A 20,107-nucleotide genomic window follows, 5' to 3' on the forward strand; every position below is an offset into this window, starting at 1 on the left:
CAGAAGCGGACAGCCTCAAGCAACACTTTCAAAAAAACATCTCATAGAATCATAGAATCATAGAATCATAGAGTTGGAAGAGACCACAAGGGCCATCGAGTCCAACCCCCTGCCAAGCAGGAAACACCATCAGAGCACTCCTGACATATGGTTGTCAAGCCTCTGCTTAAAGACCTCCAAAGTAGGAGACTCCACCACACTCCTTGGCAGCAAATTCCACTGTTGAACAGCTCTTACTGTCAGGAAGTTCTTCCTAATGTTTAGGTGGAATCTTCTTTCTTGTAGTTTGGATCCATTGCTCCGTGTCCGCTCCGGTGCCTTCACCTCCAAGAAAATAAAAGCATGGGGAGTGCGCCCCTGAAATGTCTCGCTGCTTGGGGAAGTGGGGAGCTTGGAAGAACAGAAATACAAGTAACCTCCCTGGGACATGTCAACATGGAGTTCGCCAGTCTTTAGGTAAAAAAGGTAAAGGACCCCTGGACAGTTAAGTCCAGTCAAAGGCGACTATGGGGTTGCGGCGCTCATCTCGCTTTCAGGCTGAGGGAGCCAGCGTTTGTCTGCAGACAGCTTCCCGGGTCATGTGGCCAACATGACTAAACCGCTTCTGGCACAACGGGACACTGTGACAGAAACGGGAGCACACGGAAATACTGTTTACCTTCCCACTGCAGAGGTACCTATTTATCTACTTGCACTGGTGTGCTTTCGAACTGCTAGGTTGGCAGGAGCTGGGACAGAGCAACGGGAGCTTACCCCGTCGTGGGGATTCGAACCGCTGACCTTCCAATCAACCAGCCCAAGAACCTCAGTGGTTTAGACTACAGCGCCACCCATGTCCCTGGTCCTTAACCCACTGCTCACATATGACATGTATGATGAAAGCTGTCTTATACCGAGCTAGGCTGCTGGCTCATCCAAGGAAGAGTGAGAGCGCATCACCATACATTTAAAGCACACCAGACATACATCAAAAGCACATGACTACCCCCAAACTGAGAGCCAGTGTGGTGTAGTGGTTAAGAGCGGTAGTCTCCTAATCTGGGGAACCGGGTTCGCGTCTCCGCTCCTCCACCTGCAGCTGCTGGGTGACCTTGGGCCAGTCACACTTCTCTGAAGTCTCTCAGCCCCACTCACGTCACAGAGTGTTTGTTGTGGGGGAGGAAGGGAAAGGAGAATGTTAGCCGCTCTGAGACTCCTTAAAGGGAGTGAAAGGCGGGATATCAAATCCAAACCCTTCTCTTCAAAGAATCCTGGGAACTGTAGTTTTTTTAAGGGTACTATGTATTGTAGGGGAAAACCATAGTTCCCTGTATTCTCTGGGGGGTCATCATGTGCTTTAGGTGCACTTTAAATATCTGCTGTGCATTTGCCTTGATTCTAGTTGGCTGTGTCTCTTCAGAGGAAACTTTCTTATACTGAGCCAGACCAGTGGCCCATGCAGTTCAGTGCAGTCTACACTGACCGGCAGTGTAGGATTTCAGACAGTGGATGGTCCCTACCCTACCCAGAGGTGCCAGCGATTGATCTGGGGTATTCTGCATGAAAAGCAGATGCTCAAGGTGCATAAACATGACAATTTAAATTAAAAAATGGGTACTTTTGCATAATTTATTTTATTTTGCAAAGTTTGCTGTTTTGCTAGCCAAGGGGAGGAAGGCAAGTTGTTACAGAAGGCACAAAGCCCCCACCCACCCATCACAAATCACCTTCCTCTGACTTCTGAGGGTTCACCAAGAATTGCCACACACTTTCTGGCAGATCTCCACAGACATTAAATCTAGCAACTTCCTTATTAACGGTTCCTCCAGTTCCTCTTTATTGCATATCCATCCTGATTTCTTTGCACAAAGTTTGCATGATGATTACATGGTCTCTGGTCTTTATTTGGCATGCAATCAGATTTTTTTGTGGGAAATTATATGACAATGAGTATCCAGTTTGATTTTCTTGCCAGGTGTATAGACATCTTCCTGTTTATCATTTGCTCATCACATACATGCGCATTTCACTGTTACTTTCCTAACTGCAAAAAGTCAGTGGTCCTTTTTTAAAGAGTAGAATTTAAAGTGCACTTTTAAGAGTAGAATTTTAAGTGCACTTTAAAGTGCTTTAATCCACTTTAACTGAGCAACTCTATATTTCCAGTATGTGCTTGAATCCATTCCACGAAATAATGGCAATCTGGAGGCACCCCCCCCCCCAGGATTTTGTACTGTTCCTGTTGCTAGAGGGGACTAGGGTGGGGAAGAACTAATCCTGACTTACTAAACCCATAATTAATAAGACCGCCTCCAGATTGTCACTCTTTTGCAGGGGGGATTCCAGCTCCTAGCAGAAGTTAAAGTGGATTAAAGCACTCTGTCGCCCTAGCACAACAAATCCACTTTAAAAAAGAATCAGACTTAGGTCCCCTTCAGACGACCTGCAAAAAGTCTGTAGATATTTTTAAGTGGATTTGTTGTGCTAGGGTGACAGAGCACTTTAATCCACTTTAATTGCACGGACCTAAAGTTCTGGTATGTGCTTGCATCTCTCCCACAATATAGAGACAAGTTGGAAGCATCCTAAAAATCAAAATGGAGATTCTCCAAAAGCTGAATTGTTTACTCAGGATGACCATGTTATCTTATTTTTTCTGTGCTCTTGAAGAAGCCCGGCAAACGCACAATCTAGCTCAATCCACACTTTCACTTGACCTGTATTTTGCTTGTATTGTGTACCAATTAGTTCCCCCAGGTCTGAGAGCTTTTCCTGTTGCTCTGCAGCTCTGCCTTATGAAAACCTTACCCACTGAACTGAAGCTTGGCTAAGCAAAATCTCTCTGTGGGTTTTTTCTCTGTGGGTTTTCCATGAATCTTATCAGATCCAATTCAGCAGGTAAGATCAGATTTTTCGCAAGGCACAGCCATAGAACGAGAAAGCTCCAGTTCCCAAGGAAATTCATTGTTACACAATACCATACGATCAAAATATGGGTCGAGCCCTAAAAACCAGAATGTTGCTCTACTGCCCAATGCCACGCCACACCCTTAGGAAACCACAATGCTTAATTTTCTTCCTCTTTGTCCCTGCACCAGGCTCTGCGCTCTGAGTGTTCATTTGCCTTAGGCTGAATTTTAGAGTTTCATGGATAAAGTTATTAACACTCAATGTGGTTGCAGACAGTTCAATATCTATGCCCTCGCCCAGGATACTATCAAGTTTATAACGCTTCTGAAAGGTAGGAGGGGTATGTGGGACTTGTGGGATGGAGGAAGGAAGAATGCAGGCAGGGGACCGGCTGGTTTCATTTGGCAAACGGTGTGATTGAACATTTAGATTAAAATTGGGGGAAGGGGGAGACAGAACTGCAGGAGTTTGGATGGGATGGCTAGCATGTCCCAAGCAGCTATCCAGAGAAACCATGGTAGAGTTACTACCTCTTTTGCAAAGGGCCAACTTTAGCACTTAAAAGCTGAAAAAGGAGTGCAGATCTGGAATGAAGCCCAATACATTCTCATTCATCACCAGTGCAATCTGCATGCAGATCAGCCTGCACACCTATACAGTAGCTGGGAAAGGCAGCCCGGGGAAGGAAATTTGCAAGAACTTGACCTGCTTCCAGACAGGAGCCTTATATCCCAACTAGTTCACAAGGATTTGGTTTTCCTGTGCATACTTTTGGCCCATTAGCTTTCCCCACATTCCTGTTTCTTGGTTTCAGCCACGGATTTTCATTGTTCCTTTTCTGCTTTGCCGCCCAAGCCGGTGAGCAGAGCTTAATGGTATGTATGGGGGTGGAGTTGCACCTCTCCCACTCACTCCTCCTTCGCCATCAGCTGCCTTGTTCTGTTCTGGGCATGCACACAGGTATTTCTGTACCTGTGAACCTGCACTTTCAAAGAAAATCAAGCCAAGGGGTGCAGAAGAGAAAAGTTGCCATCCTTAACGATCATATTTTGCAGCATGCACAATGGAGTCTTGTGTTTATTTGGAGGAAAGGGCTGCAATATCAATTTACATTAAATAAAAAACAAGAATATACCAAGGTATTGTGCAGAAGCGGCATTCGCCTAACTTGCATAAGTCTTGGATAAAGAGGTCCTGTGCAAAACCTCTGTATTAAAAGCTATTTTCTTTTTAAGCCCAGGTGGCTCAGTTGGTTAGAGCATGGTGCTGATAACACCAAGGTTGCAGGTTCGATCCCCATATGGGACAGCTGCATATTCCTGTGTTGAAGAGGGTTGGACTAGATGATCCCTAGGGTCCCTCCCAACTCTAAAAAAATCCTATGATTCTAAGCCCGAAATATGTACCACATTTACAGTCTTCAAGATACTCCTTCGCGTGTACAGCGTGGTGAGATCTCAAGAGTATAATGTCTCCCAGCTGGGTTGCTGGAATTCAAATGTGCCGTCTGCATGGGACAATCGGTGGAAATAGGCACACATATATTGCAACTGGTGAGGAGCAAATGGAAATGGTAGTGTGACAAGAGGCCACCCATCAAAACATCACAATGCATACAACAAACTGCACACATTCCACTTCCGCCGCAAAATGCACTGACAAGTGTCCACACCTGCAGGGGTTATTTTTAGGATTTTCCATGTTAAAGGGGAATCTGAATTAAATATATTTTTAAAAAGTATTTCAGTGATCATCGAGTTGTGGGGGTGCTGTGAAACACGCACAAGAAAAGCATCGGCTCCACAATCAACCCACCTGGAAGCAGCCTTGGTTCTTTCTCAGTAATTCTGCTCCTCGCAGGAATAAGAATTAAACATGCTAAGGTGGCTGAACCCCCATTTTTCATAAACCATGCCCAGGATTTCTGCTGCCGCTCTGAGCGATGCTTTACAGGGCTCTAGGGGGTTGCATCCTGCTTCACATTCTTAACTTTGCTCTGCACCATCTCCACCCTGCGCTTTAAGATGAAAGAATGTCCTTGCTCCGCTCATTACTGAACTACAGACACCCTTTTGCTGAAGTTCTCCAGCAGAGCACTGTCCTTTGTTACCAGTAGCTCCTCCCTTCTGCCTGGGATGCCAGAACTCTTATTCTGAAAAGGATCTCGCTGCAACTTGAAGCTCCAGTCCCCCCCTTCCTATCCCCAACTCACTCCCTGCCTAGGTCCTAGCCGCTAGGACATCCTCAAACCGTGTGGTTTTGGCAGGCAAAATCTGTCTGCATGACTTTCTGGGTTTTCCCCTGCACAGAGATAACTAGACTTGCCTGCCTGAGCCTGTGTGCATTGCCTCCCTGTTGCTGCACTAACCAGGCAGCAGAGCTGCCTCAAGCAGGAATCTGTGGCCCTCAAGATGCTTTTGGGATGCATCAGCCATCGCCCACCCCTGCTGGTTGAGGCTGATGGCAGTTGGGGGGGGTCCAGCAACCTCAGAGAAGGCCACAGGCTTCCTCACCCTTGTTTTAGGCTCATAAGCTATAGCCATAGATAGCAGCTCCCCTCCCAAGCCTTTCCCCCAGCTCAGCCATGAAGGGGACAAGGCTCTATTTCACAGGGATGTTGCTGTGAGGATGGAGGAAGGAAAATGCACATTTTTTGCCGTTTTGAGCTCGTTAGCAGGAAGACATTAATCATAAATTTGGTTTTGGCAAAGGCTATGATTTCTTCTTTTTTAAAAGAAACAAGTGTAGCAAATGATTGTGCTTGAACGCTTCCTCTTTGATCTGAATACATCTGCTATGTTTAGATACCTCTTTACTGCCGCAATACATCAGGGTGGGGAATCACATTCCCTTCTGGGCAACATTTCAAGGCCCAAATGCCAGCAGTGGGCAGGGCCAAGGCAAGAAAGGTGAATTTTGCTTTTGTACCCGTGCTTGTTTTTCTAGAAAAAGAGGTGCTCAAGCTCACCATGAATTTCTCCCTTGTTCTGTAAGAATGGCAATGGAGTCCACCTGAAAGGGGCCGGAACTGAGATCTGGTGAGCTCTGGCTGAAAAAAAGCCCCCCTTTGTAATCATCAACAACAATTTATTATTTATACCCCGCCCATCTGGTTGGGTTTCCCCAGCCACTCTGGGCGGCTCCCAACAGAATATTAAAAACATGAAAAAACATCAAACATTAAAAACTTCCCTAAACTGGGCTGCCTTCAGATGTCTTCTAAAAGTCAGATAGTTGTTTATTTCCTTGACATCTGAAGGGAGCACGTTCCATAGGGAGGGTGCCACTACCGAGAAGGCCCTCTGCCTGGTTCCCTGTAACCTCACTTCTCGCAGTGAGGGAACCGGCAGAAGGCCCTCAGAGCTGGACCTCAGTGTCCGGGCTGAATGATGGGGGTGGAGATACTCCTTCAGGTATACTGATAAGAATGATACAGTATTTACCTAGCAATGATGATGTTATCAATGTGTTAATGATAACTAGCATCATAAGGATAACTAGTATCATGCAACATAGCACTGTCGCAACTACTTTCTGCAGATTATCTCCTGCATATATAACGAAGTTGGTTAGCAATTCTATTTTAAAGCATTGCTTTCTATCTCTAACCTTATACTTTGGGTAGCTGTAGGCTAGCTCCTACACCAGGGGTAGGCAAACTAAGGCCTGGGGGGGTTTCTAAATCCAGCCCGTGGACAGTCTGGGAATCAGTATGAGTAGAATGTGTCCTTTTATTTAAAATGCATCTCTGAGTTATTTGTGGGGCATAGGAACTCGTTTTTTCTTTCTTTCCAAAATATAGTCTGGCCCCCCACAAGGTCTGAGGGACAGTGGACCAGCCCCCTGCTGAAAAAGTTTGCTGACCCCTGTTCTACACAGACTCACAGTAGGTCTGGGTGATGTACTGATACATTGCCCAGGACCAGTCTGAGGGCCAGAGTGTGATGGCGTCTTCACCTGGCAATATATCACAGGTAGGGCTTGTCTATGCCTTACCTTCCTTCTCCTGTTGCTGCCAGCTTCCTCCCTGTGCCAGGCACTGGTGGCAGAGGGAACTCTGGCAGTTTTACCCCAGCACCTCGTGAGACCAGGGCCGATGAGCCTTCCTTTTCACCATCGCGATGTATCACTATATCACAATGTTTAGGTGATGATACATCGCAATGTTGAAAAGCTGATATCGTCGAGCCATAACTCACAAGCCCTGCTCTGTCCACTAGCCTGGCAGGCCAGAGTTCAAGTCAGCCAAAACGCTCAGAGACTTTTCCCAGAGGGCAAAGTCTGTCATAGCGAAGGATGTGAACCCGAGGTATGGCGAGGACAGACTGGAAGGGGGAAGACGAACCTGCCTACGTATCTACGTTATTCAGTAACAAAAGCCAGCGCAGGCAGCAGTTAACAAAAACACATTAACACCAAGCTGTTGGTCATCTGTATTATTTTAATCCAAAAGAGAAGGTTCAGGACAAGGAATGAAAAGCTGATGGCTCGATTCTGGTCCCAGTTTGAGGCTCCAATGCCTGTTGCATCCAGAAGTTAGCGCTTGCTGCTAAGAATCATTTCACTTTTTGAAAAACCTGGACACAAACCACATCCTCTGCTGTCAAACGCTAGGAGGAGAAAGAGAGAGAGAAAAGAAAGAGAGAGAGAGAGAGAGAGAGAGAAAAGAGTCAGGGAAGAGACTCTCTAGGCCCGAGACCTTTGGAGCATTTTTCATTTGTGAAGCTTAAAACAGCTCATAACAGTAATGGAAAAACCCATTTCGGCTACCATGTACATCCAATTTCTCTTTTGTGTTTTCTGTCCTGGATTGACAACACTCAAGTCATGACGCAACATGACGCAAGCAGCGTCAAGACAGCAAATTTAAGTGTAGGACTGCTGTTTGGGTGCAGGGAAGAATAATAGCAAGGTTCCAGGGCCTGCTTCTGAAATTAAAAGACAGCGATTACTTGCAGTTTAAGAGCAATTGCTGTGCTGACTTTTGAATACTTTAATGTCTATACCAATAATGACATGCATCTTGACATGCGGGGTGAGGGGCGGGGGAGAGGGTCTGCTCAAATGGAGCTTCTGCTTCAAGCATCTTGTATGCAAACTCTGAGTGATAATCCATTGCCTGACCGGTGTTCTCTGTGTGGACATGGAAACATATCCTCTGGCAAAGGAGGGCCTCTCCAACTTCCTCTATGGACATGATCCACCAGGAAGCTCTCCTGCACAGAAGTCGCTGAAAGAAACTGAAATCCCTCAACTGTACGGTAGTGGCAGCTCACATTCGTTTTTCAATGGCATATATTGAAGAGTGTCTCCTACGAATTTACTCGTACACACAATCAGTTCTGTATCCCACCCTTAATGGCAACTCATGAGCTAAAGGTAAAGGTAAAGGTACCCCTGCCCGTACGGGCCAGTCTTGACAGACTCTAGGGTTGTGCGCCCATCTCACTCAAGAGGCCGGGGGCCAGCGCTGTCCGGAGACACTTCCGGGTCACGTGGCCAGCGTGACATCGCTGCTCTGGCGAGCCAGAGCCGCACATGGAAACGCCGTTTACCTTCCCGCTTGTAAGCGGTCCCTTTTTATCTACTTGCACCCGGGGGTGCTTTCGAACTGCTAGGTTGGCAGGCGCTGGGACCGAACAACGGGAGCGCACCCCGCTGCGGGGATTCGAACCGCCGACCTTTCGATCGGCAAGCCCTAGGCGCTGAGGCTTTTACCCACAGCGCCACCCGCGTCCCACTCATGAGCTACTTGTTCTTAAAAACAGGAAGTTTTACTGCCTGGGATATATGGTTCCCAAATTCTTTCTGTAGTATAGGAAGAGCCCTTTCAGAAGCATTTGAACATCCAAATGAAATTCGACCCTCCCCTTGCACCTGGGCAATTTGCTCTGCTTGGATCTCACAGACATTAATAGTTGCATGTCACCAAGGAAGATCAGCAAGCCAAAGTAAATCTGGCCATTGGAGGCTTTTTTGTATAAAGCATTTTAGCAGATAAAATTGTAGACATGCAGTTCAAGCCAATCACGTGAGTGAATGAACACACACTTCCATCATTTGTGCTGTGGCTTCATTCTCCAAAGTTAATGTTACTCAGCTTAGTTTTTTTTAAAAAACCACTGTATTTAGCTTATATGCAATAATAAGCTAACAGCAACAAGAAAAGTGCTTTGTGCCAGAACTGGCATTTATTTCATTTTATTTTATTATCGTATCGTAGGCTTTAAGATGTTGGGGGGGGCGCTAGGGGCGCCTTGGAAGATGGCCGACAATACCATCTCTCCGGCTCACATGAGTTAATTTAGGGGCTGATTATGGGAGTATATCAGCCTCCCGTGATTTTCCCAGGGGACGGGAAGATGCTGCTTTGCCTGTGGATGCCCATAAATCACCCCCAAGTTCGAAAGAAGGAGGGAGTGGGGCACTGGACGGAAAGCCCTCGAGCGAGTTCTGGATCTCCTGGACGCTACTTCCAAGAGCGAAACTAGTTGCATTGCTTAAGATAAAATAATTGGAGAAAGTAAATGCACATGTTTCGAGTGAAGTAAGGATGTATTATCTGCTAATTAAATCTACCACTGAGAAGTCAAGAGTGATGGGACGGAATGAACAAGATTACATCAAAGAATGACAGCTATGTCAGTATGTTGAAATGGAACGGAAAGGGGGGGGGACTTTCTTTTTCATTATGATTTACCTATCAACCCCTCCCCTAGAAGAACCGTCACATGATTGACAGCAAGTGAGACTGGAGATAAACTGTGTGGAAATAAAAATATTAACCAAAGGCTTTGTTTTGTGGAAGATGTGGAAAGAACGAAAGGCTTTCCTGTGGCGCAGTTATTTTGGGATCCGCCATTATGAGACAGACTTTGTTGTGAGTTTTACAGTCAAAGGGGGAGGCGAGCCACTGTTCTGCTATCATGTTTGGATTGTATATCTGAATGGGCAAAAACTCCTCTGGAAAGACTGATTTATGGTGCAACTGGTCTGGAAAAATTAAGGAGCAGACACTTAGACTGTATTTCATCGGAACTGATGAAAATGGCGCCGGCCGCTTGAACAGGACTTTTGGATCAGCGTGAGATGAATTACGGGAGAGCATTACAAAAGTTCACACAGAAACATAAATAATGCTTGCTTCAACTCGCCTGTGGATACAACTCGGAGGTTATTAAGAAGAAATACAATAACAATAAGGAGATGGGAAGATGGGACTTGTGAATATCAAAACAGCAGAAATATGAGATAATTGGACCCTTACTGAACTCGAAGCATGGGTACCCCCAACAACAAAAATTAAAATTTGGTTAAATATTTGGAGTTTATGATTTGTATTGATATAATTTGGAATAACTAATATCATATGATTGGTTTGTTAAATCGAAACTTAATAAAAAAAAAGATGCCGCAACAGCTCGTTGTTTTTGTATTTAGCAGATGTCTTCTGATTTCAAGCATCTCTCTGAACACTTTGAATAAATTCATTTTGTAGCCTAACTCTTGAGAGCAAGGCAGATGTTTTTACTCCCTGTTAAATCATTTCACCTGTGCAACTTCATGGACCTGCAAGAGACTCTCCATGAATACAACAGGCATCTGCAGCTGAGCTTTCCCCCCAAGCCTCTGGTACAGTTATCCAGCACAGATGGCGGTCATCCCTTCATACTTGAGGTAGCAGAGGGTGATGGCAGTGGGAGATGCCGTGAATTAATGGACAGCACAGAATGAGACGCCATGGACACCTTCTGTGAATCACTGCTTCGCCCTCCCCTTGAAACCGCTTACCAGCATTGTTGCGTTGGCAGTTGTGTGGAGATCCTGCACGGGCCATGCACGGAGCTTGTGAGCAACACTAAAGCCGTTTTTTAAAAGCGTGTCATGCACAGAGGTGCTGTGTTTTGACTTAATCGTTTCCCCGCTCCCTTACAGAAAGCCCCAGGAGCTGAGGTCAAATTTCAAGGAAGATGCAAGACAATGGGTGGCCTCCCACTGAGCTCAGCCAAGTCAACTTTTGAACTCTTGGGAAAGGATGTTTTTGTCAAGGGGCCGTTGCCTCCATAGATGACAGGCATAACTCATGGGGCCTAGCTGTGGCTTTTCAGGACCGGAGCTATAGAAGGAGAGGGCTGGCCCATGCTAAGCCTCAGAAAACTCCCAACTGCCTCGCCTAAAGGCTTCCTCCGTGCTTGGGGCAAGCTTCTCAGGCTGCCTTTTCTCACCAGATGCAGCTGGTCCCCTTCTAGCCAGTGTCTCCAGCCTCGATTTCGTTTCTCTCCTTTCTGTTCACACACCAACTGATCTCCATCCCAGAAGACGGTTGTCTGAAAGGGAGGCAGAGGGCAAGAGAAAGAAGAGACGGCAATATCGTTAGCTAACAGAATACGCCTTCAATTCTAGGGTGGTGTAGAGAGCATGTGACAGATCCACTTTACTATAAAAAAAACACAGAGCCGGATAAACTGAATAGAAGTACAGTCGTACTTTGGTTCTTGAATTTAATCCATTCTAGGAGTCCGTTCAACTCCCAAAATGGTTCAAAAGCCAAGGCACGGCTTCCAATTGGCTGCAGGAGCTTCCTGAAGCCACAGAAGCCCCATCAGACATTCGGCTTCCAAAAAACGTTCGCAAACCGGAACACTCACTTCCGGGTTTGCAACATCCGGGAGCCGATCTGTTCAATAACTAAGGCGTTCAACTACCAAGGTATGGCTGCAGTAGGTAACAGGCTGATTTGCAGACCTCTGCCATGAACTCACTAGGGAGCTCCCAGTCCACAGTGTGGGGATAACACTGATATACCTTACAAGGTTGTTGTAATTGTTTCAAAATAACGAAGGAATCTCAACACTCAAGAGCACGGTAAATGCTGAGTAATATGGTCAAATCTTACCAGTGTCTGTGGATTTTGCTTTCTGGAAAGGCCATTTGATCAAACAGGACACACACAAAAATAGAACAGGGTTGCTGTGGTCCTGAAATTGTGTAGAACCTACTGGAGAAAACAATATGTTCCACTTTTTAAATCCTGATAGCTAGATTATAGCCACAGCTTCTGTGGTCTGGTGCTTTTATGGCCCAACTTGGAATCATTTCAGAATAAGGTCCTAAAGGCTATTTCAGGCATCCCAGGGTACCTTTGGTTTTTATTATGAATTGAAGTGGGAGCCTGTCTTTTGCTTGTAAACCACCCTGGGAATTGTTTCGGCTGAATGATGGTATACAAATAGCCCCAAAGCAAACAAACAAACCAACCACCATCTCTCTGATTATTGGTTAAAACTTATGCGTATGGCAGAAATAAACTTCCAAGATATGACTTCCCAAATCTTTGCATTTTTTTTCTTTTTACCCAAGGCTGACCACATGGTCTCCGGCAACAATTCAGTTGCTTTAATTCTATGGCATTTTTCTAGATTGATTTTCTGAATTTGATGTGTCAATTGTTAAAATGGAATTTAAAAAGAGGATCAGAGTTCTCTTTGTTCAATTTAATGTCTCTCTAATGGCCGATGTTAACGTGGCTCCCCAGTACAAAATGATTAGGTTTCAGCATGGAGTTGAAATTTTATTATTTTAAATTTAAGTTTATTGTTGTAGCCAAAGACCATGGCAAACCGGCAGCAACAGTAGCAATAGAACAATACGGGTCAAACATCCATAATTCAAGCCAACATCCATGATGTAAGAGAGAGGTTGCCAAAGACACCAACAAGCTCAAATCCAGCTTGACTTCAAATTAAACCTCCGAGTCACCACAACAATTTACAACAATTTTATCTAACTCCTTTTTCCTTCACCGCTCCTTTTTTTGCAGCCAGTACTTAAGAGAGTCACTCTCTGTGTTATGAAGCTATCATTGTCACGCAAAAGGAAACCAAACCATTTCTGCCAAGGTGTGCCCGCTTGCTTGTGTGAACAAAGGTTTCAGAAAGTGATCTCTTGGGTCTAAATATAAGGGGCGGGCTAACAGATTATGATGTCTTCCACCTGAGGATGACCACAAATACAAAGTTTGTCCATGTACGGGGACCTCGTTGTAGCAGCCACCCAAGACTGCAATGGGTATCACTTGGAAACACAGCTCAGTAAAGGCATTTCCTAAGGAAGCCGGTGAGAGTTTGGTCAGATAACTAGGTCTAAAATGCTCTGTTCTCAAGTGTGGAAAATATGGTGTTTCTAATTAGTTTCAGGTCCCCTCTTGATTCGATTCAGAAGCGCCAATCCCTTAGTTGACACTTACTGTATTCAAGGTCAAAGAATAACTCATTTCTGGAAAACAACAATAATCTAAAACATCTTGACAAGCTCAAAAAGCTTTGGAAATGCTATTGTTACATTATGTGTTGCTTTGTGTTGTATTCTCTGTTTTATTGAACTTGTATGTAGCTAATTTACTGCATTTTAAATTAAAAGTAAAAAAAAAAATTATATTGACAAGCTGCTTTCCAGTGTTGGTTATCTCCTAATTCCATATAGCACAGAGCAGGAAAATGCTCAAGAGGCACAGCAGCAATTTTTAAAATATACTTTAACTGAGCGAGTTCGCTCTTGCCTTAATTTTTGGCCACCCAGATTCTGTATGAAGAAGAGTTACTGATCCAAAACTTTAATGGAATTCAAACCAGAGCCCCAGATTTCAATGCCATAGAGTATTTGAGTAAGCACTTTGCTACCAAATATCTTTCGGGCAGGTTCAATCAGCTGCCCATTCTTATTATAACAGAACTCCATCAATGCCCCTATGTTTTTCTGTGCTTTGACTTCCACTGCCTCCGTACGGCGCTTCCAAGAGAGGATTTCAATAGAGTACACCCAAGTATCTGAATGAGCGAGTTTGTTCTATAGCCTGCTGATTTAACACCATCTATACCTTAGGACAGGGACACAGGTGGCGCTGTGGGTTAAACCACAGAGCCTAGGACTTGCCGATCAGAAGGTTGGCGGTTCGAATCCCCGCGACGGGGTGAGCTCCCGTTGCTCGGTCCCTGCTCCTGCCCACCTAGCAGTTCGAAAGCACGTCAAAGTGCAAGTAGATAAATAGGTACTGCTCTGGCGGAGAGGTAAACAGTGTTTCCGTGCGCTGCTCTGGTTCGCCAGAAGCGGCTTAGTCCTGCTGGCCACATGACCCGGAAGCTGTACACCGGCTCCCTCGGCCAGTAAAGCGAGATGAGCGCCGCAACCCCAGAGTCTGCCACGACTGGACCTAATGGTCAGGGGTCCCTTTACCTTTACCTTTATGCCTTAGGGCTGTGTCTGCCAAAAATCACAACCCTACTGCTCACCTGAAAGGACCCAGGAAGTTCCACAAGGAAGGAGCTACTTTTGAGAAAGAGTGTCCAGATGTGCACGACAGAAGTCTTCTCACATTGCTAAGATTTCAGTTAATGCCCTCTCTTTTGAGCTAGGTGGGCTGCATTTCAACTTTCTTCCTGTATAATTTTGTGGCAAGGAAGGAGTAAAAGACAGAACAACTAAATAAATGTTGGCTATTCCAAGTCAGTGACCATTGCTTTAAGAGTAAGCCAGCAATAAAAAAATAGAAGCCAACAATTACTATTTTTCTTGCCAAGCTTTAACATATCAAAGTAACATTATAGTAAGGGGTTAGCCTTACCAGAATAAAAAAATCAGACAGTTGCTTCAGGTAGCAGCCTCTGCTGGAGGGCAGTTTTCCTGCCCCTGATATCAACCACATGCCTCCCTTTAAAAAAAATAGTTCTTAATCCAAAGCAGTGGGATGACTTTTTTAAAAAATGAAACAAAACACAAATCATCCCAACCCACAATAACAATACAGTGGTACCTTGGTTGTCAAACTTAATCCATTCTGGGACTCTTGAAACTGTTCAAAAACCAAGGAGTGGCTTCCGATTGGCTGCAGGATCTTTCTGCACTCAAGCAGAAGCCGTGTCGGACATTTGGCTTCCAAAAAACGTTCGCAAACCAGAACACTCACTTCCAGGTTTACGGCATTTGGGAGCCAATTTGTTCGGGAGTCAAGCCATTCGGCAACCAAGGTACCACTGTATTCAATCAAGGAAGAGGCAACGCATGATGAGTTCCAGAAATGGAAGCAGTAATGGTGAGATGACCTGAAGTTGAGATATAACTGGTGGAGTACAGCTACCCCAGTAACTGATTCCAGAAGGGCTATATTATTGTTTTATTCAGGTGTGAAAACAACCATGGCTGGTCTTAGGCAAAGAACTCTTGATAAGAAATTCTCCCATTAACCCCACAGATATCAAATGCAATTTTTAGCCACTTTTCCAAGATCTGGAGGCAGTATACATTTAGTAATAAAAACAAATTAATACAAAGTTCATTGACTGGCTTTGTCATAATCTCGTTAGACAAGCTACTCACTCTCAGACCCCCATCTGGGGATAATATGGGCCTAGCTTCCAATGCCATTCAAATTATCATAAAGAAAGCCAGCAACTTTGAATGCTTGAGAAACCCTTCATTAATGTTCAAAAATTATTTCTACTATTACTGCTACTTCCTCTGCCCATGGCCTTTATTTCCAAAACCTTTATTTGAGGCTGTGCATTTATTTGCTGTGCTTAGGCATTGATGGAGTGTTTGTCTATCCCTCATTTGTAAAACGGAGTTCTCCTAAAAGGGTGTAACATCTCTGGCAGTTACAAACGAAGTTGCCCCACTCCTAGACTGGAGCTGGTGTGAAGAAGAAGAGTTTGGATTTGATATCCCGCTTTATCACTACCCGAAGGAGTCTCAAAGCGGCTAACATTCTCCTTTCCCTTCCTCCTCCACAACAAACACTCTGTGAGGTGAGTGGGGCTGAGAGACTTCAGAGAAGTGTGACTGGCCCAAGGTCCCCCAGCAGCTGCATGTGGAGGAGCGGGGAAGCGAACCCGGTTCCCCAGATTACGAGTCTACCGCTCTTAACCACTATACCACACTGGCTCTCCAAAAATTTACACAATGTACATACTGAGCTCCTAATAAAATACTGTATGTTGAATACTGAATACTGAGCTCCTAATAAAAGCCACCTCGGAAAGAGAGGGAGACACTGAAAGATGTTTTTGTTCCAAACACATCCTTTCCCAAAACCAGGCTGCTGGTGTATCAGAAGACAGCCCTAGTGAAACCATGACTCACAAAGATGAAAAGTGCCCACAAGAGGTCAACAAGTTTGTTTTGCTGCAAGTATGCAAAAGAGACAGACCCTGTCAAGCATCTGAGAGTACACTAGAGGTAGCAGTTTTGCTACAAGTCGTGCAGGCTTGGCATGGAGCCTAGTTTGGGCAACAAATAAGATTCAGTCGGCACAAGCAACTCACGTGAGTTCAGTTGTCTCCTTGTGTGAACAGTGCAACATGGGAGGAGATGTTATGAGTAGGCATTTCTGCAACCCCAGCGCATAGAGATGAATATTACGCCTTCCATATATATATATATATATATTGTTTAACTCCTTTCCATGTGAGTAGGCTGCTCTACTGACTGGTTTTTGTTTGCACAAATGTGCTTCTTTCTGCTTGTGAGGTGAACAGAAAGTTTGACAACACTGCTGAGCCAGCACAACCAGCGGCAGGGCAAGCCGGTTGGGCGCCTGGGGTGGCACACGTGCCCTGCGTCCGGGGACGGGGCCAGCTGCCCATGGGGTAGGGCAAGCTGGGGCAGGATGCTCTGCCGGGCAGACAGTTTGGGGCAGCGTGGAGTCTGGGGTGCCCAAGCCACCACGTCACTCCCAGGAAAGATGCCTGGCTCAGGTGCGCTGCAAGCTCTGCGGTGAGGAGTGCCGCCTGGCATTTTGTCACCCCCCCCCCTCAGTGGTGACACCTGGGGCGGCCTGCACCCACCGCACCCCCTTCCTCTGCCCCTGAGCACAACTCAAGGCCAAGAATCGACGTGTGTGAAACCATGTCGACACTATAACTCTCCTCTTGCAATCTCGCTCATGGATGGCCACCGAACGGGTCTGTTCCCGCAGTCCAAGGGCAGGCAAGTTTCCACTTCTTACCTGGCACTTGCGTCCATCCACCGGTCCCAAGTCCTCTTCAAACTCAACCCCAAGGTCAAAGTCCATGATGTAATTCCGAAGCGAAGTCAACGTGCGGATGGTCATGTGGTTTCCGTTGTGGATGATCTCCTTCTCCGGCTTCAGGAGGCAAACCAGTTTCCTTAGCGCGACATTGATGTCTAACATACGACAGCGTGAGAAAATAAGGTGGATAGATCAGGGCAGTGTGTGTGCATGCAATTGTGCATGCGGAAGGTGAAGTACAGTTGTACTTTGGTTCTTGAACAGAATGCATTCTGGGAGTCTGTTTGAATACCAAGGCGTGGCTTCCGATTGGCTGCAGGAGCATCCTGCAGTCAATTGGAAGCTGCGCCAGACCTTTGACCTCTGAAAGTCGTTCGAAAACAGGAACACGCACTTCCAGGTTTCGATCATCCAGGAGCCAGTTTGTTCAGAAGACAAGGTGTTTGAGATCCGAGGTACGACTGTAACAGCTTAGTACAGTGGTACCTTGGGTTACATACACTTCAGGTTGCAGACTCTGCTAACCCAGAAATAGTACCTCAGGTTAAGAACTTTACCTCAGGATGAGAACAGAAATCACGCCGCCGCGGCACAGTGACAGCAGGAGGCCCCATTAGCTAAATTGGTACCTCAGGTTAAGAACAGTTTCAGGTTAAGAACAGACCTCCAGAACGAATTAAGTTCTTAACCCAAGGTACCACTGTATACAAAAACAGCAATGGCCTTTATTGTTACTTAGCCCTTGCTGTAGAAAAGTTATCCAGCGTTGAAGCCACTTTGCCCAACCCTTAGTAAGGAAGGAATCATCAAATCATAGAGCTGAAAGGGACCACGAGGGTCATCTAGTCCAGCCCCTGCAATGCAGGGATCTTTTGCCCAACGTGGGGCTCGAACTCAGGACCGTGAGAATAAGAGTCTCATGCTCTCCTGACTGAGCTATCAGGAGGATTGACGCAAGAACACATCCGTCTCAGGCATTTATATTGAAACTTACACCCCGTCTTCCCTCCCCAGATGCAGCCAACATAGTAAACTCAAGTAAAAATGCAATTAAATATAGCATTTAAAAAACAATTTATTTTAATCTCTGTGCATTCTTTCCCGCACCTAGAAAATTGGACCCTGGCTAAGAAACTGAGCTACATCTCAGGAAGTATTCATTCCACAAACACACTCTCCTATTTGCAATACAGTGGTTAATAATACAGACCTACCTTACAGACCTGTGGTAAGGATTGCCAAGTTGGTAGCCAGTGGCTAGACCCTTCAAAATTACCACATAAATGCTAAGTTGCTTTGGTCTCAGATGACAAGATATTGAAAAAGCATCACTGAAGCATACTGGAAGAAGGGACCCCGGTCCTAATGCAAGAATGTGTGGGGCCCAGCTGCAGGATCTCATGTGGGGCCCCAAAGGCACTCTGCACATGCTCCAGTTATTTTTAGACATGTTCCAGATCTTCAAGTTAGGTCTTCATGGGGGTTTGGGAGGGAATATTAAGCATTGCATCAAATTTATTCTCAGAGTTTGTGGGGTTGGTGTGAAAGGGGGAATGGGTGTGTGTGAGGGAATAACAGAATCCCGGAATTACAGAGCTGGAAGGGACCCACACCCCGTGGTCATCTAGTCCAACCCCCTGCAATGCAAGGAGAGAGAGAGAGAGAGAGAGAGAGAGACTGGCGCTTACCTAAGGCACGAAGGTAGTTGTCCATGTTGTCCTGGGAGACGAATCGGTAGTAGCCGGTGAGATTGGGAGGCATCGGAAGGCAGGAGCAGGAACGGAAGAGAGAAAGAACAGCCGCGGGGGAGAGAGAGCCAAGCTGCACGTGTGAACACGACTAGAGAGCAGACCCGGAGGAAAGAAAAGCCTCTTCTCCGGCTTCTCGCCCCACCGAGCCGTCTGCTGACTTTGCCGGATGCCTTAAGCCGCCGGGTCTGTCTCTCCGCCTTCCTCGCTTGCCCTTCTCCGCCTCGGCTTATATAGCGCCGCTGCGCTCCCAAATCTCGCCGCCGTAAGAGTCGCTTCGCCCCGGCCCCCGGGAGGGGGGGGGGACGCGGCGGGGGAGGAGCCGGGAAGACGGCCTCCCTCCCCCTTTCTCCTTCTTCTTCTTCTTCCTTTCTTCTTCCGATTAAGACTTTAAAACACACACACACACACACACACCCAGCGCTGAAAGAAAAGAGGAAAAACTTTAAAGGGACCGCTCGACTTTGCGCTGCTCCAGGAATGATGCGCAACGACTGTCAGGTTTCCAATGGCTTCAAACAGGGTCAGCATCCTCGGGGTCATCTCTCACACAGCAGCCCCGAGGATCCTGCAAACCCCAGAAACCTGGTTTGCCCTAAAACTACTCATTTCTCTCGGGGCCACACTTTCAGAATACAAATTGTAACAACTTTTTACTGATAAAAAATACATTTGGAAACAAAAAGGAACAACTCGTAGCAGTGCTTGATTTGTAACCTAGAATGCAGCTACTTTGTGATATGATCACAGGATCATAAAGCCCATACAAAAATATAATGATAAACAAGCCTCTTATATATGTACCTTAAGCATGTATACAAACTCAGTGAGAGGTGTGAGCTTGCTTTTGCCAGGCGATCTCATTTATATGAGGTCTGATTTGAGACAAACTCTCATCTCCTCATCGACACAAAGAAGCCTTTCCCTTTTCTGATGTTTCATGTTTGTCAGAGTTGAAAATCCCTGATCACAGCAATACCTCACCGAGAATATTGTAGAAGAATAAAGGTAAAGGGACCCCTGACCATTAGGTCCATTCGTGGCCGACTCTGGGGTTGCGGTGCTCATCTCGCTTTATTGGCCAAGAGAGCCAGCGTATAGCTTCCGGGTCATGTGGCGAGCATGACTGAGCTGCTTCTGGTGAACCAGAGCAGTGCACAGAAACGCTGTTTACCTTCCCGCTGGAGCGGTATCTATTTATCTACTTGAACTTGATGTGCTTTCAAACTGCTAGGTGGGCAGGAGCAGGGACTGAGCAATGGGAGCTCACCCCGTCACGGGGATTTGAACCGCCGACCTTCCGATCGGCAAGCCCAAGGCTCATTGTAGAAGAATAGCTAATACTTTTGAAGAGAGAGGGGTGTGGATACTGTTTTTGGTTGTATATTTATTTATTTTTAAATATGTTGATACTATACAATACTGCACTGAAATGTTCAAATGTTTC

At 45.9% G+C, this 20,107-nt stretch overlaps 1 protein-coding gene across 1 annotated transcript; it reads right to left on the reverse strand.

The window, feature by feature from the left end:
• Positions 1-7,310: 7,310 nt before the first annotated feature.
• RBP5 (retinol binding protein 5) lies at positions 7,311-18,941 on the reverse strand. Its single transcript, XM_082206175.1, has 4 exons — positions 18,601-18,941; positions 16,889-17,067; positions 11,115-11,216; positions 7,311-7,499 (listed from the first exon to the last, which is right to left on the reverse strand). Exons 1-4 carry the CDS (start codon positions 18,671-18,673, stop codon positions 7,446-7,448), a joined length of 408 nt encoding a protein of 135 aa, XP_082062301.1. The 5' UTR covers positions 18,674-18,941; the 3' UTR covers positions 7,311-7,445.
• Positions 18,942-20,107: the final 1,166 nt, after the last annotated feature.

The sequence above is a fragment of the Podarcis vaucheri genome, assembly GCF_965113315.1.
Source record: "Podarcis vaucheri genome assembly, chromosome: 17".
In the NCBI taxonomy this organism is placed as follows: Eukaryota; Metazoa; Chordata; class Lepidosauria; order Squamata; family Lacertidae; genus Podarcis; species Podarcis vaucheri.